Source organism: Protomyctophum bolini, assembly GCF_963924005.1.
Source record: "Protomyctophum bolini genome assembly, chromosome: 1".
NCBI classification, from domain to species: Eukaryota; Metazoa; Chordata; class Actinopteri; order Myctophiformes; family Myctophidae; genus Protomyctophum; species Protomyctophum bolini.
The window spans coordinates 53,725,147-53,740,426 of record NC_137862.1 but is presented as its reverse complement, the minus strand read 5'-3'; the positions used below and the strand labels follow the sequence as shown (position 1 = coordinate 53,740,426).

Sequence of the window (15,280 nt, the reverse complement as noted above, 5' to 3'; positions counted from 1 at the left end):
CCCCGTCGCTTCGACTTGCCGTCTATCCAGGACCTGCTGTAAGTGATATTTTTTGTTAGTTGAAAAACATTTTGTTTTTATTTAATGTTTTGTGGCTTTTGCCTTTATTTTATATATTTTTTATGGAGGGACAGACAGTAGGCTGACAGGAAATGGGGAGAGAGATGGGGGGGGGGGGGGGTGACATGCAGTAAAGGCCATCGGGATCGGGAGTCGAGCCGGGGCGGCACACTGCCAGACTGGGTTAACCAGCCAAGGTGCCTGGACCGCAGAGCCACGGCCCAGGCCAAAACATTTTGTTTTTAATTCAAAAGTAAAAAATAAAACTAAATCTCATAGTAATCATTGGTATAGAGAGTTTTTGTTCAGTAACAGCCAGGGGTCAATCCCCGTCTCTAAAATACATTTTCACGTGATCAATTTCATCCAATAAAGATAATTTATCAATTTCAATTTTAGAGTTCCAACTAAGAGTTCCAATTGTGTTTATCCTGTATGGATAAAATGAGTATTCAACCTGAAAATGTATTGTCTGTTTACTAAAGAGCTGTAGAGACAGATGCCTGTTCTGGCAATGCTATAGCTATCATAATATAGAGCTATATAACAGTTATTGTAAGAAAATAAATATCACTTACACCCCCTTTAATTTTACAAAAATATAGTCTCCATGACTGATTTCAGTCATATGGATACCATAGCATAGAGGCCAACATGTCTTTCTCTTGGCTTGTATACCTTTAACATTGGCAAAGTCAAGCCTATACTCTAATAGTAGATCTTTTATTTGAAATGGTCAAACTAGCAATTTTCAGAAACATCTGGTTTAGGATAATTTCATAAAAGCAAAAGGTTAAAGCCATAATCTGTGATTTCTTCAACTGGATGGCTGTATATGTAGGACTGCATTAGGACGACACTATACCAAAACAACACAATTGTACTATATTGTGCTAATTGTTTGGGGAAACAGAGCGCGATATAGATAGTGTTCTGGGGGCTTTGTTTCACAAACCGCAGAATAGGAACTCGGCTCTGACAAAAAAAAACAACCTCTCAGTTGGTGATATTTATTGTTTCCCCTTAATCCCTGTAAAACCCTTCAATCAAATGATTGCCATGACCTGATTATTCAGTCATCTGGGTATTAGAGAGCATGTTTACGGCGGCGAAACTGGACCCCCGTTCAATGGAAGGGGCAGAGCGGGTTCAAGGTTCAAGGAGTATTATTATTGTATATATATTCCATACAAGTACAGAACGAAATGTGTTTTTACCACCCACCAGGTCCCGGTCAAGAAAAATAAATAAAATACAACTAGACAACTAAAACACAAAACGTAATGCCTATAGTGAAATAAAGCAAATTGCACGTATAACCACTAAGATTGCACGTGCCCACTAAAAAAAACGGTGCAATAAGGATTAAAAGCAGCAGCAAGCATTAAGAAACCAGCATTAAAACAATGCTGTCACAGTTCAGTTTAATAGTGCAGAGTTCATGAGTAATCTTTACAGATCACTAGTACAAAGATCACATTTCGAGGTCTAGAAGAAGCTTTTCTTTTTTTCCCCCTGGTGATACTGGCCTTAATACTGTACGTATAGCCTCATACAGCACCTTTCACCAAAAGTACCACTGTATATTATTCTATATCTATACCGCTAGTATGTTCAATATTTCATGTGTGGCACATACAGTATGATTGCAGGCCCGGGGGACATCTCTGTGAATGCATGATGGAATGGACATATTCTGTGCACAGTGTTCTGCTACACATGTTATGTACCGGCCTGGAAATCTGAATCTCCCTGGAAGTCATGAACGGTGTCATATACACTGACACGACAACGCGTATTCAGGGCGAAGTCACCACCCCCAGGGTAAGTTGTGATTTGCTCTCGTTCACTGCAATGCAATTTGCGGCATTTTCAAAACAATATTGCGCAGAGTAGCGATTATCAAACGTATTTGCAATGACATAGGTTGAAAGATCTGTTGCCCGTAGACAAGGCACGTTACCTCCGCAGGTTAGATATCACCACACGACTCACAATAAAACATTATTTTGTAGCTCTTTTTAAAAAAAGATTCGTTTTTGGCTTTTCTACCTTTATGGATAGATACAGATTGACTGGATAAGGGGAGAGACATGCAGCAATAGTCGTCATGAACAGGACTTGAACACCCGACACACTGTCAGGCTAGAGCCTATAGAGGCATGCGCCTGGTCCACTAAGCCAAGCAGGCACACCATGATTTTGTCAGGCTATAGTGGGAGTTTGTTCCATGTGTCGGCCCGTAGATTCGTAGAAGCAGAAAGCTTTATACACAGTAACAGTAGGTGGCAGTATGCACCTAAAAGCAATGGTTGCAACACACCATGAAACACTAAAAGAAGAAGAGAGTCCAACACAGCAGCTAGAGGCTAGGAGGATCTGATATGGAAGGTGACCTGGCACCACTTCTTGGTCCTGCAGAGGACCAGCCTGGTCCAATCTGGACCAGTCTGGCCAGTTCTGTTGGAGGACAGTCATTCAGTGGGGTGAGAGTTCCTAATCCAGAAAGGCCCCAAAAATGCATGCATCCACTGAAGAGGCGTTGGAACTACAGTGTATTAGGCCTACCCTGGAAACTGCTTTAACATATTACTCATCAGAATGGACTTGCTGGTTTAAGGTTTGCTGAAGGTTTCCTATACAAGCGTTTTATGTTTGAAAGCCAACACAGGGTTTAATTTAACTTCTTTTAATTGGTACAATTGGTTACAGCTTTGAACATATGAGTCATTTGTGGTTCTTTTGTTGATTGTTTGCCACGCAGGTCAAATGTTGGGAGGGTGGGGCTGCCGCCCAGCAGCATTTCTGGTGTAGTGTCATTGTTGACGTCAGTCATTGGGCCAAACCAAGTGGAGGCGGGGTTTCTGTCCTCTGGTTGAGTGGTTTTGAACCTTTTTCATACCAAGGCCCATTATTTATTGGGCATTTGATGACATTTAGCCTCTCAGACCCAAAACGTTTGTTATCGTTGGATAGAATTGTGTAAGCAATTTCATTGCTTTATTGTCATGCTGTATTGATGTTGGTACCATTAGGAGAGTATAGTACTTCTTGTACAATGCAGATGTTTAACAATAATCTAACTCTTGAGAGAGTAAAATGAAACCAAATGGACCTGTAAGGGTCCATTTGGTTGGGACCACCTGGAACCTCCTCAAGGACCACTGCTCTAGACGTATATGTATTATATTTTCCGTGTTCAATGCACTACTAAAGTAACGTTGGAGGATTACTTTATAACTTAGACTGCTTCAAGGTTACCATATACATGTCACCCTTCTGTTATATAGGCCTAGTAGGCAAAGTGGGGGTCCTTGAGGGGTTTCCAGGGGGTCCTCAGCAAAATAAGGAACAGTTTAAATATAAAGCCCTATATTGTACTTTTCAGCTATTTCTTTTTAAACATCTTGACAAATGTTTTCTCATGAGGGTAAAGCGTTATTCATAGTCTGGATTTTCGGCGGTGAGGTGACCACCGAACTATACAACATGACGTCACGAGCCGCGGTGAAGAGAAAACCACCGCCACCACCGCCCCAGCCCTTCTCTCTGTTTTATACTCGCCACCGCTCAACGTTATTTCAGCTCCGGTGGTCACCTCACCACCGGAGAGGTGCAGGTCAACTCACCACCGAAAATCCAGACTATGAATGAGCCTTAACTGGCACAAAATATTTTCAAATGAAAGTCTGACCATATACATTTGGGGGGGGGGTCCTTGAGTTGGGGTTTGATTTTAGGGGAGAGAGGTGACACCATGCTCTAAATGTGTGCCACTGCGGGTCTTCTTTTGTGTTGTTAATTTTGATTGCACGATGGCATCGCGCCTACATTTTCTGATTGGTGCGCCTTAATGGAAGTGGAAAATGTCCACCTCCATTAGCACACCAATCAGAACATGTCCACTTCCATTAACGCAGCCATCAGCAAATGTCCAGAAAATGTCCACTTCCATTAGCAAACGAAGACATAGGGGCGCACACCGATAGTGGGGAGGTGCTGACCACGGGAGATACACTTGGAAAAAGGAGAGGTCGCACAACTCATATATAGTCACGATGCAAAAAACTAAGATGATCAACGTTTTGGCACAAAAATGCCTTCTTCACACCCCGAAGAAGGCATTTTGTGCCGAAACATATATATATATATATTTTTTAATAATTTTTATCCCACGATTTTGTAACCCATTTTTGACCCCTGTGTCACTTATCTAATGCGATCCTGGGCTCTACACACCCTCCGCCAACCTGGGGAGAGCAACGGACTTGAACTCATGCTTCCTTCATGCCTGAGTGTCCAAGTTGCTCCTTTACACCTTTCTCTTATTTTTTTGCATCGTGACTATACGCTCAATCAGTGCCGGGGATTTCTTTCAAAATGGAAGCTTTGCATGCGTATACGGTCTAAATGGGTTAACAAACGGCCATCTGCAATGTCATTCTCAAACAAACACTTTGTGTTTTCTGTGACAAGCCTTGGCCTGTGTGGGCTCACACAGCCGTCAGTGCTGTTTTTGGCAGCAAATTTCTATTTTAGTTTTAGTCTTATAGTCTCTTGAATAGTTTTAATTTAGTTTCAGTCACATTTTAGTCACCTGGGATGTTTTAGTGTTAGTTTAGTTTTACTAAATTTCATATATTTTAGACTAAATCGACAGTTGATTTAGTCGGACAAAATACGGGCCTTGATGCCGTCGTAATCACCCACAATGCGTCGCAAGTGCTTGTAGATCGGCTATTTTCAGCATGCAACTATTGTGAAATGACTTACACGGGATCTCTTGTCCACTATAGTCCCTTCCTAACAGTTTTTATCTGTTGACGAAATTATCAGTATATTTTGTCTTATAGTTTTAGTCGTCGTAGCTTAGTTTTCATTCAGTTTCCGTTTAGTTTTCGTCAGTGAAAAAAGGGTAGTCGACGAACACTTTTCGTCTTAGTTTTAGTCGACGAAAACAACACAGTCAGCCATCCGACCTGACTCTCTCTGTCTCTCTCCCCCCCCCCCAGCGACTGAACCCCCTCCACCCAGACGACGGCGGCGGCGGCGGAGCCCTCCAGCCCGGCCCGTACTTCTCCGACGGCAAGCGGCGGGTGGACTACGTCCTCACGTACCAGATCAAGAAGCCCGCCAGCGCGCGGCGGCAGTCGGGCGACAACGCCTTCATCCGCCGGCTGCGCCGCAGCCTCTCCATGCGCAGCAGCCGCGCGCCGCTGCAGCCCAAGGAGGACCCCGAGGTGGCGGCGCAGGAGCAGCGCGGCGACTACCACGAGGACGACAAGCGCTTCCGGCGGGAGGAGTTCGAGGAGAACCTGCTGGAGATAGGCCTGGAGCTGGAGAAGGACGAGGGGGTGAGACAACTGTGTGCGCGTGCGTGTGTGTGTGTGTGTGTGTGTGTGTGTGTGTGTGTGTGTGTGTGTGTGTGTGTGTATGTGCGTGCTCGTGCGCGCACGCTTTTGAGGCCAAGATGTCCCCACAGAATATATACCGGTAATTCTAGAAATAAACATTTGAGGGCAATATTTTCCTGGTTGGGGAAAAAGTGGTTGTTTTATGGTTAAAAGTAATTTTTTTGTCACATGTCTCTGAGGAAGACCTGCAAGGTCGTTCTGTATACTTAGCACACTAAGTTCAGAATTTCTGAATTTTTAGTCACAATTGAATGAAGATTCAGGTTAGGATTAGACATTTAGAAGTCAGGTTTTGGTGGTTGGAATTATGCAAGATTGAATGCTTGGTGGCACATCGGTGTCACGCAGCAAAAATCTGCAATTAAATCTCACAACGTGTCGTTCTGCGCTCCGGGTTTAAGGTTAACAAGTTGACAAAAAGGAGGTATTCGTAATATCGCCGTCCTAAAATCTTTCTGTATACTGTATAGCAATACAAACATATGTGTAGGGGTATAAAACATGTCAGGACACTCAGTAGCACACTTAGTAGTCTTTAAGATCTGAGATCCCACCTAATAATTGCACACCCCCAACAATGTGCATATTAGACTCACAATAAAGACACAGAGCGTGACATTGAGCGTCGTAGTCCCACCCCGTTTTAGAATGGCGAAGGCACACAGATAGATAGATAGATAGATAGATGGATGTATAGTTAGAATAACTCCCGAGAATAGCAACATCTTACGCCAAGTTGCACATGGCTGCTTTAAATGTGTCCTCTCTGGTCAATCATATTGGCCTCCCACACTAAAATTCGGTTCTACCTCCTTAAATCTATCCCACTGTGTAATGTATGCAAGTCTGAACTAGGGCATTAAGCAACTAGTCGACTAGTAAATCCACTAGTCGACCTTGTTGGTAGTGTACTAGTTTACTAGTACCAACTAGTACCGATAACTAGTAACTAGTCGACTAGGCAACTATAGTCAACTAGTAAAAATGATTAGAAGTGAATGCCCTAGTCTGAACTCCTGAGAACATCCTTTTTACACCAATACTTTCTGTCCTGTTGCATGCCAGCACAATTTTCTTTATCACTATTGAGCTTACAGAAAAAACAGAGTACACTTAAGAGTACACACTACTCGGAGCACACTTGCCTGCTTAAGTCATAATGCAACACGTTTTCCATCCTTGCTTTCAGGTATCTCGGAAAACAGGGTCAGGGACCCATGTCATGTGTGAAATATTACTGTTGTATACGCTGGTTCATATCTCACCTCATGAATGTGGAATGTGGAAGGTAATTGCTTTGAGATGTTCATCTCTAGGTTTGTTATGTATACTCTCGTGCTTTTAACCGCAGACCTTCCCCCATTAGCCTACACACTCATTCTACCCCCTCCTCCACGTCCTGCTATCTACACGAAACACGTTAAAATGTGATGGAACAGAATGGGACATGGCGTGAATGTTGAATTAGTGTGTGTATGTGCGCGTGCGTGCGTGTATGCGTGTTCTCGTGCAATATTGGGTAGGTGTTTCTGTGTACAGTATGTGTCGGATTGTGTGCATATGATTGATGAGGACGTACTGTATATTCGAGAGCAGTTTGCCGTGTTTCCAGTTCATCAAACCTCCCTGTTTGACCTGCTGCATCTGATCAGAAGAGGCGGCCCGGCCGTGTCGAGATTGATCATCCATTTATCTCTCACCCTCTCGCAGAAATCTATCGCTGACAACCTAATGGTCATTGTCATTCTGTTCCCCATCATGGGCGCGTTGGATCACATTGATTTGTGTTTTGTGTCGTTGATTATTATTGATTCCATACGTTTATGAAGCATCTCTGCTCCTGTGGGGAGACAATATTCGAGAGAGAGAGAGAGAGAGAGAGGGGGGAGAGAGAATGAGAATCGGTGTGCCATTAAGATTAATTGAGGCTGAACAACAACGTCTGTGGTCATGGGTATATAATTGTAGAAACAACCACATTGTCAGTATTTAAGATCAGAGAGAATCAGACTAGACATGCACAGTAGAACTGAGACAGCATGAATCATTGACACGCTGTGCGCTGTGTGCAGGAAAACATGTCCAGACTTTAATTTCACACTGAATTAATTACAGAAACAAATGAGGCGCTGAAATAAAGATAACACGTTTTAACCGCGCTTGGTTTTTTTGCACCACTGGCCGGAATTTCGGTCGTACAGATCATATACCGGTGCACCACCAAAAAGAATAAAAGTGAAATATGCGATTAATCATGCGATTAGTTTCGATTCGTTAATTACAAAGCCTCTAATGAATTCGATTTTCTTTAATCACGTCCCAGCCTTAGTCCATACAGTAGAAATTATATTTAATAATTATAACTGTTCAGCTCATCCCTGTGACAAACATGATTGGAACAGAGAGGAAAGTGTGACGTGTTCTCATTTTGATGCTAGTGCATGGTTGGCCAATCATTTCAACATTAACTAGGCAACATTAACTATTTGAACCCTATAGCATCCTTACTCTGCCAGAGTTCATGACATTCATTTTCATTTATTTATTTTTTGGTTTTTCTTTTAGGTTTTATGACCTCAATTAAACGCATACAACTTGAACTTTGAACATTCATTCATTTCTGTGGCTGGGGTTTTCTCTGTGTGTTCTGAAGCATTTTGAGCTGCAATGAAAACATGCAAAAATCTGTACTCTGCACTTGTTTGAGCCAGAAAACCCCAGACCACAGAAATCTACTGAATGTTAAATGTTCAGGTGTTTGGGTGCAATTGAGCTCAGAAAACCCCCCCCAAAAAATTTAGAAAAATTACAAAAACTTTTTTTTAATGTCCCGATCCCTTCTGTAGATGCATGGTGGTTCCAGGGAATCCAGGGGATTTCTATACGTATTACGTACAGTAGAGATTCATTCTATAATGCTGAGATAACCCATGCACCAGGGGCGGCTGTGGCTCAGGAGGTAGAGCAGGTCGTCCAATGATCCATGGGTCGGCGGTTCGAATCCCGGCTCCCCCCTGTCTACATGTCGAAGTGTCCTTGGGCAAGACACTGAACCCCACGTTGCCTCCAATGAGTCGGTCGGTGTGAGCTTGCCACCATTGGTGTGTGAATGTGGGAAGTGAGGACACTGGCGTCGACTGTTCGCCGCTTCACCTCCCAATGTATGAATGAATGAATCATTGTAAGCGCTTTGAGTAGGCACGTAGTGCATAGAAAAGCGCTATAAAAATGCAATGCATTATTGTTGTTGTTATTAGGACCTCTTGTGGTCCTGCTGGTTCATGGACCGCATATCTGTGTATTATGTTACGTTTGCACTCAGCTCTAATTAGACTTTTTCCTTTGAATCAGCAGCAATCTTCAAGCTAAATCGTGGACAATAAAGTCCTGTTTGTTGTTCCACCCTCCTCATAGAAGGAATGTTTGTTTGTTGGATATTATCCCTGTTAACTCTCGCGTCACCAGAGGAGGGCTGCTACGTGACCGTGGACATGGGTAGATAAGATCAAAGAGTTGAGTTCATGTTAACTACTTGGGACGAAGAGCATCCTATCTGTAGGCTTTGTTATTTCAAAGACAGGACCACAATGGAAACAAGCCCTCATGGCTTTTCATGTTATTCATTTAATTAATTGCATTTTATAGCGCTTTTCCAAGTGCTCAAAGCGCTTTACAATGGTTCATTCATTCATGCATTGGGAGGTGAAGCGGCGAACAGTCGACGCCAGCGTCCTCACTTCCCTCATTCTCACACCAATGGTGGCGAGCTCACACCGACCAACTCATTGGAGGCAGTGCAGGGTTCAGTGTCTTGCCCAAGGAAGCTTCGACATGTGGACAGGAGGAGCCGGGATTCGAACCGCCGACCCAGGGATCATTGGACGACCTGCTCTACCTCCTGAGCCACAGCCGCCCTTAAAGCATTTGTAAACTGTTAATAATGTATTCAATCAATCAAACACAATATGAAGTAGTCGCACACAACCGCACATCTAAATTTCATTTAACAATTTTGTGCTCTATATACTAGATCCCATAATATTTTCCTCACAGCGTGTCGTTTTGTGACGCGTTGTGAGCTTGTAGATTGGCTATTTTGGCCCGGAATAGGGACGCGAGTGCTCATGAGGTTAAAGCAGCTGCTGGCCAAAAGAAGGCCGTGATAAAACATGAAAGAAAGTTTGTGCAATGCAGCTCCCTTAAGTGCAGTTTATTGACACGGCCACAACTTGTGGATGTGTCAATAAACTCCACTTAAGGGAACTACTGTGTGCATACCATCTTTCATGTTTTATTAGGGTTCAAATGACACATGCTTGGTCTCAGGACAACGTACGGACTGCACAGCTAGACCAGCCCTGTGAATGCGACGCGATAAGAGAATAGACATAATTGCTCTGAGGATTCACAGCCTGTTTAACATCATCTGGGCGGCCATAGAAGTGTCCCTGAGCAAGACGCTTGACTCCTAAATTCTTCCCGAGCGCTGTACTAATGCTCTTTATAAACTCGGCAACAAAAGTGGAGAAATAATGAACCAAAGTTAAGTTTCTGAACTTTTGTTGCTGAGTTTAGTTGGGATGGGAGGAGAATGCACAGAACATGCATTTCACGTATGGGCAGATATAGTACAGTAACATAAATATACCCCCAAAGGAGTGGGGACCAAGAATCTCACATAGCACTGATTACAGTAACAATCAGTAACAACAGTTTGCATTGCAACTGTTGAACTGGCATGCCAACATCTAACTAATAAATCTTGGTTCAAGATGTCTGTCAGGTCACTGGCCCCTAACCAGGTATTTGAGCTGTAAAGATCCATCAAACCTCACCATCCCACAGATCCTCTTCATAATGACATGCCTTGTCTTGCTTCCCTTCCACATAATCACGTCATTCAAGAACCACAGCTTGTACACCACGCCTATACACCAGTCAGCAACTGATGAGCACATTACATCAAATAAAAGTTTTTACAGGCCATTACATATGGGGCTATAAAACTTTCCCAACAAGTTGTTGTAAATCAACTGAATTACAGACATTTTTCTTTTGAAATGAGAAAAAAAAAAAGTTGTAGGAGGTAAGCAGGGGTTAGCGTGCACCTGTTGAAATAGTCAATTTAGGGTTGCCAAGTCTGGTAAAATCTATCTTCACTCCCTCTCAATTCAAACTTTATCTTTTCCAAAAGTGTAGTGTGAGTCGGAACCTAGCTGTGCTTGCTTCCAATTCAACAGTATCAGTCTGCAAGCCTGCAGTAGAGTCACATAATTGACCATGTTATATTGGAAAGTAGACAGTTTGACCCCGGGCCTTTTGACTCCTAGAACTGCTGTCAGTGGATCCGGGTCAAAAGGTTTTTCAAAAATGTCTGACAGTGATTTAAATATACTTTGCCAATATGATGTTAGTTTAGTGCAGTGACAGACCATATGAGCTAGAGCTGCCGGTGACTGGTCACATCTTTCACAGGCTGGATTCACATTTGGATACCTTCTGTTGAGTTTTTCCTTTTGACAAATGTAACCATGTGTAATATTTTAAATTGTAGAAGACCATGCCTTGTGCATACTTCAAGAGTGCACACATTTTTGAGATGTATAGACCATTGCTCGTCAGTGATAGATATTCTAAAATCGTTTTCCCAAGCAGTTTATAAATAATCCAAGGAGGCATTACTATCTAAACATGAGAGAGAATTATAAATAATAGAAACACCTCCTTTGACCAATGGGTCAGGTAGAAATATAGATTCCATTGATGAGTTGGTATAGGTATATGTTTGGAAATGAAGCAGTGTGCTGTGTTAAAAAATGTCATATCTGTAGAAATCTAAAAAGTATGTGATTGGGGTAAATTAAATCTGTAAAAATGTGTTCAAAGGTCGGAAATAACCCATCAATATAAAGATCTTTGAAGGAGTGAATACCATTTCTATGCCACACTTTAAACAATGAGTCAGAAAGGGAAGGTGAAAAAGCATGGTTAGCGACCAGTGGTGCGCGCACAGAACCCGGGTGCCAACCGAAATGCCTTCGTATTGAGAGCCACATTTTGAGAGAATGCGAGACTATGGAATTATTTTAGTTGAACTATTTTAAAATGATTTTCAAAATAGTACAAAATGGCAAATAAGTTTTAGGGATAAGGGTGGTGCAAGATGGATCCCATGGTCGTTTATAGGCTTATATACAGGCTTATATAGGCTTAAAAATACAAAAGTGTGAGTTCAACCCCAAACCATGTAAACATGATTTTTGCCCTCTGGGATAAATCAACACTCCAGTCCAGACTGTGTAGATTTGAGCAGGTTGTGGGTTTGTCATAGGCTACTGTATTTAGAGGGTTTATAGGCTACTGTATTTAGAGGGGGTTTGTCATAGACTACTGTATTTAGATGGTTTGTCATAGGGCTACTGTATTTAGAGGGTGTGGAAATTTATTCTAATATTCATCACGATGTGGACACATTTTCTGCATCAATCCAGACATCAAATATGTCATAATCAATTATAGCTGAATCCTGAAGCAATGTCTCATTAAGCTGTGATGTTAAGCCAACTGCTACTGTACCACTAATGTTACCGGAGTCGGGATAGGCTGAGATCAGCAACAAGTCATAAAAATACTCGCACAGTATTTTGAAAGCAGACAATCTGGGCACATTTCTTAGCTTTGCTATCGTAATTGGAACGGCCAGTGAAGATGCACACCTCGAGCTGTACAGTGGGTAGTACGTGTGTAGCCTGCAGTGGTGATTTATGAAAGACAGATGGTGAGACAGACACGTAGAACACGACAGAAAGAACGGATCGGAACAGAACAGAACAGAACAGATGGGTTGAACCTCTTGAGGTCCCGGCAGGGGATAGAAGTGATTTGTATGAGTCGGTCTTATGTAAGAGCTGCAGCCTGCAGCCACATAATTTGTAGATTGAATTATACTACTGGTTGTTCTGTGAGCGAGTGAAGAGGTTCTACATCTCCCAGTCCAACTAACGGACACACTACCTGTTCAACTAACGGAGACACTGAACAATTAAAATCTTATATTTTATGTATTTATTTATTAATATTTTATTTATTATAATTTTATTTGTGTCCGGGTAGCTCAGTCGGTAGAGCTCTCGCCTTTGGACCACAAGTTCATGGGTTCGATCCCGGGTGATCTCCCAGGGTTCTAGTGCATTGTAATGGGGATAGACTCCCGCGTTATAACAATAAGCCACTCCCGACCTCCGATTAACATTTAGTACTGTAGCAGATCTACAACCAGATAACGGAAATTGTTTGTTGCCTGCCATGCACGTGAAACATAGTTGAAATCTGTGGCTCTCAAAGTGGGGTCCTTGGGGATCAGTCGGGGACTCCCCAAGGGGTCCTTGATGGGGGTTCAAGATGCAAGATTCCTTTTATTTGTCATTGAAGAAAACAAAATTGCGTTTCTCGGAGCATATGAAACAAGCACAACAAAGTCTTCTAATAGTAAAAGCAGTGTTGCCTGCATGGGTAATGAAACTGTTTTAACAGCCTGCCTTGCTGTTTTGGTACGGATGCTCCCGTGTCGCTTCCCTGATGGCTGCGAGAGAGGGGTGTGAGGTGTCGCCGATGGTGTTCCGACGCTCTCCTTGTGCATCGTCGTTGCTATATTTCTGTATAGGGACGGCAGCGATGTACCAATGATCTCTTCAGCTGTTCTCAACTTTATTTATATAGCACCTTTTAACATGACAAGGTCAACCAAAGTGCTGTACAGGTTAAAAGAAAAACAAAGAACAAACAATGAAAAACCAAAAGTGGGTTGTAATTTGAAATTAGGTCTGCGAGGGATGAGGGTGCTATATAAGTGTTGTCATCGTCCTGTCCAGTTGTTTTCCCTCCTCTGCTATGCTATTGCCATGCTAATATGCCTCGGGTTTGAGTAAATGGTGTGCTGTGACTGGCCAGTCGCTGTGATTGACAGCCTACACCTAACTTTAACCTCAGTAAAACTATACCTAACCCTAACCTCAGTAAAACTATACCTAAACCTAACCCTAACCTTAACCTCAGTAAATCTATACCTAAACCTAACCTCAGTAAACTATACCTAAACCTAACTAACCCTAACCCTAACCTTAACCTCAGTAAACTATACCTAAACCTCACCTCAGTAAAACTAACGCAGTGGCTGGGGGGGGCGTTTCCAAGAACCCGAATCCGAGGCAGAAACCATATTTGCTATTGCCATACGAGGAGGTGATGCAGTACTGCAGCTGAGTATAGGCTCTCTCTGGAACATGGTCAGGGCTGGAGTGGGAAGGTCGGCTATCCTCAGCTGTGTCGGTCGCTCAGTCGGGCGCTCTTTACGACGGCGACTCCACAGCTGAGGCGTCAATAGTGAATTCATTGGATGGCGTCGAGGCCTGCAGGCTTTTGTGAAGTCGGCAATCACGTCTTTAGTGTCTGTGTTGATTGAGGGCACAAAATAATGCCCTCACAAATGTTTCCCAAGAGAGTTGGTTTGGAACAAATTGAGAGGTGATAATCTTTTCCCAAGAGAGTTGGTTTGGAACAAATTGAGAGGTGATAATCTTTTCCCAAGAGAGTTGGTTTGGAACAAATTGAGAGGTGATAATCTTTTCCCAAGAGAGTTGGTTTGGAACAAATTGAGAGGTGATAATCTTTCATGAACACATTTGCGAAGAAAGCTTGTGCTAAGCATTTATTTTATTTTAATGTTTTAGATTTGCCACGACTTTCGCTAACTTTCCCTCATTAGCTCTAATTTTGCTCAAGCAGGCCTATGACACTTCAGTGGATAAACGTCGCCGAAACAATAGCTGATGCTAATGTCATGATACGTTTTTAAGTTAAGATTTGGTGTTAGAATTTGAGGGACAATGATTTGTCGTGTGTGTGTGTGTGTGTGTGTGTGTGTGTGTGTGTGTGTGTGTGTGTGTGTGTGTGTGTGTGTGTGTGTGTGTGTGTGTGTGTGTGTGTGTGTGTGTGTGTGTGTGTGTGTGTGTGTGTGTGTGTGTGTGTGTGTGTGTGTGTGTGTGTGTGTGTGTGTGTGTGTGTGTGTGTGTGCTGACCAGATGTATAACTCTTTGCAGAGTAAAGTCTTGACTAAATATTTAAAGATGGACAAGTTAAAGATAAGCTTAAGTTTTAAGGCTTTAGGTTTATATTCTCATACAGACTTGATTGAAGTTCATAATCCGACAGAGAACGGTTCTGGCGAGATGCCTTATATAAGGAGGGGATGACGTCACAACTAGGTAGGCGTGACGTCAACCCTGACAGTGAGTGTGTGAGTGTGAGTGAGTGAGTGAGCGAGAGGGAGAGAGAGAGAGAGAAAAGGACTGCCTGATTTCAATTCCAAACGTGTCCTTGTCCTCCAGGGTAAGATACCTGGGCATGGCTTCCTGAAGATCCACGCTCCCTGGAAGGTTCTGTGTCGAGAGGCGGAGTTCATGAAGCTCAAGATGCCCACCAAGAAGGTACCAGCATGCATTCAATCATTCAATCATGCAATCATTTGCAATGGGGGGGGACGGGGGGGACTGTGCTACGTTCCATTGTTGTTAGCCCTGGTCCAGTGTGTTAACCCATTCTGACCTGAGATCAGATTCTAAAAATGTCTTCTATGCAGTCGCTCTTCGATTTTTCAAAAATAGCAGACCTACAAGCTCGTAGCGCGCCACCGAGTGGCGCGCTACGAGCTTGTAGATCTGCTATTTTTCAATAGCTAAAGCACGACATGATGCTAACACCAAAATGGGTTGACAAACCCACTAACACACTTTGTTGAATAACGTTTA

At 42.9% G+C, this 15,280-nt stretch overlaps 1 protein-coding gene across 1 annotated transcript in view; it reads left to right on the top strand.

The window, feature by feature from the left end:
• The window catches only part of ano1a (anoctamin 1, calcium activated chloride channel a), a 109,244-nt gene that overhangs the window by 23,397 nt on the left and 70,567 nt on the right, over window positions 1-15,280 (top strand). The window contains 2 exon segments of the mRNA XM_080763836.1: window positions 5,073-5,414; window positions 14,861-14,959. Coding sequence (XP_080619962.1) covers window positions 5,073-5,414; window positions 14,861-14,959 — 441 coding nt within the window.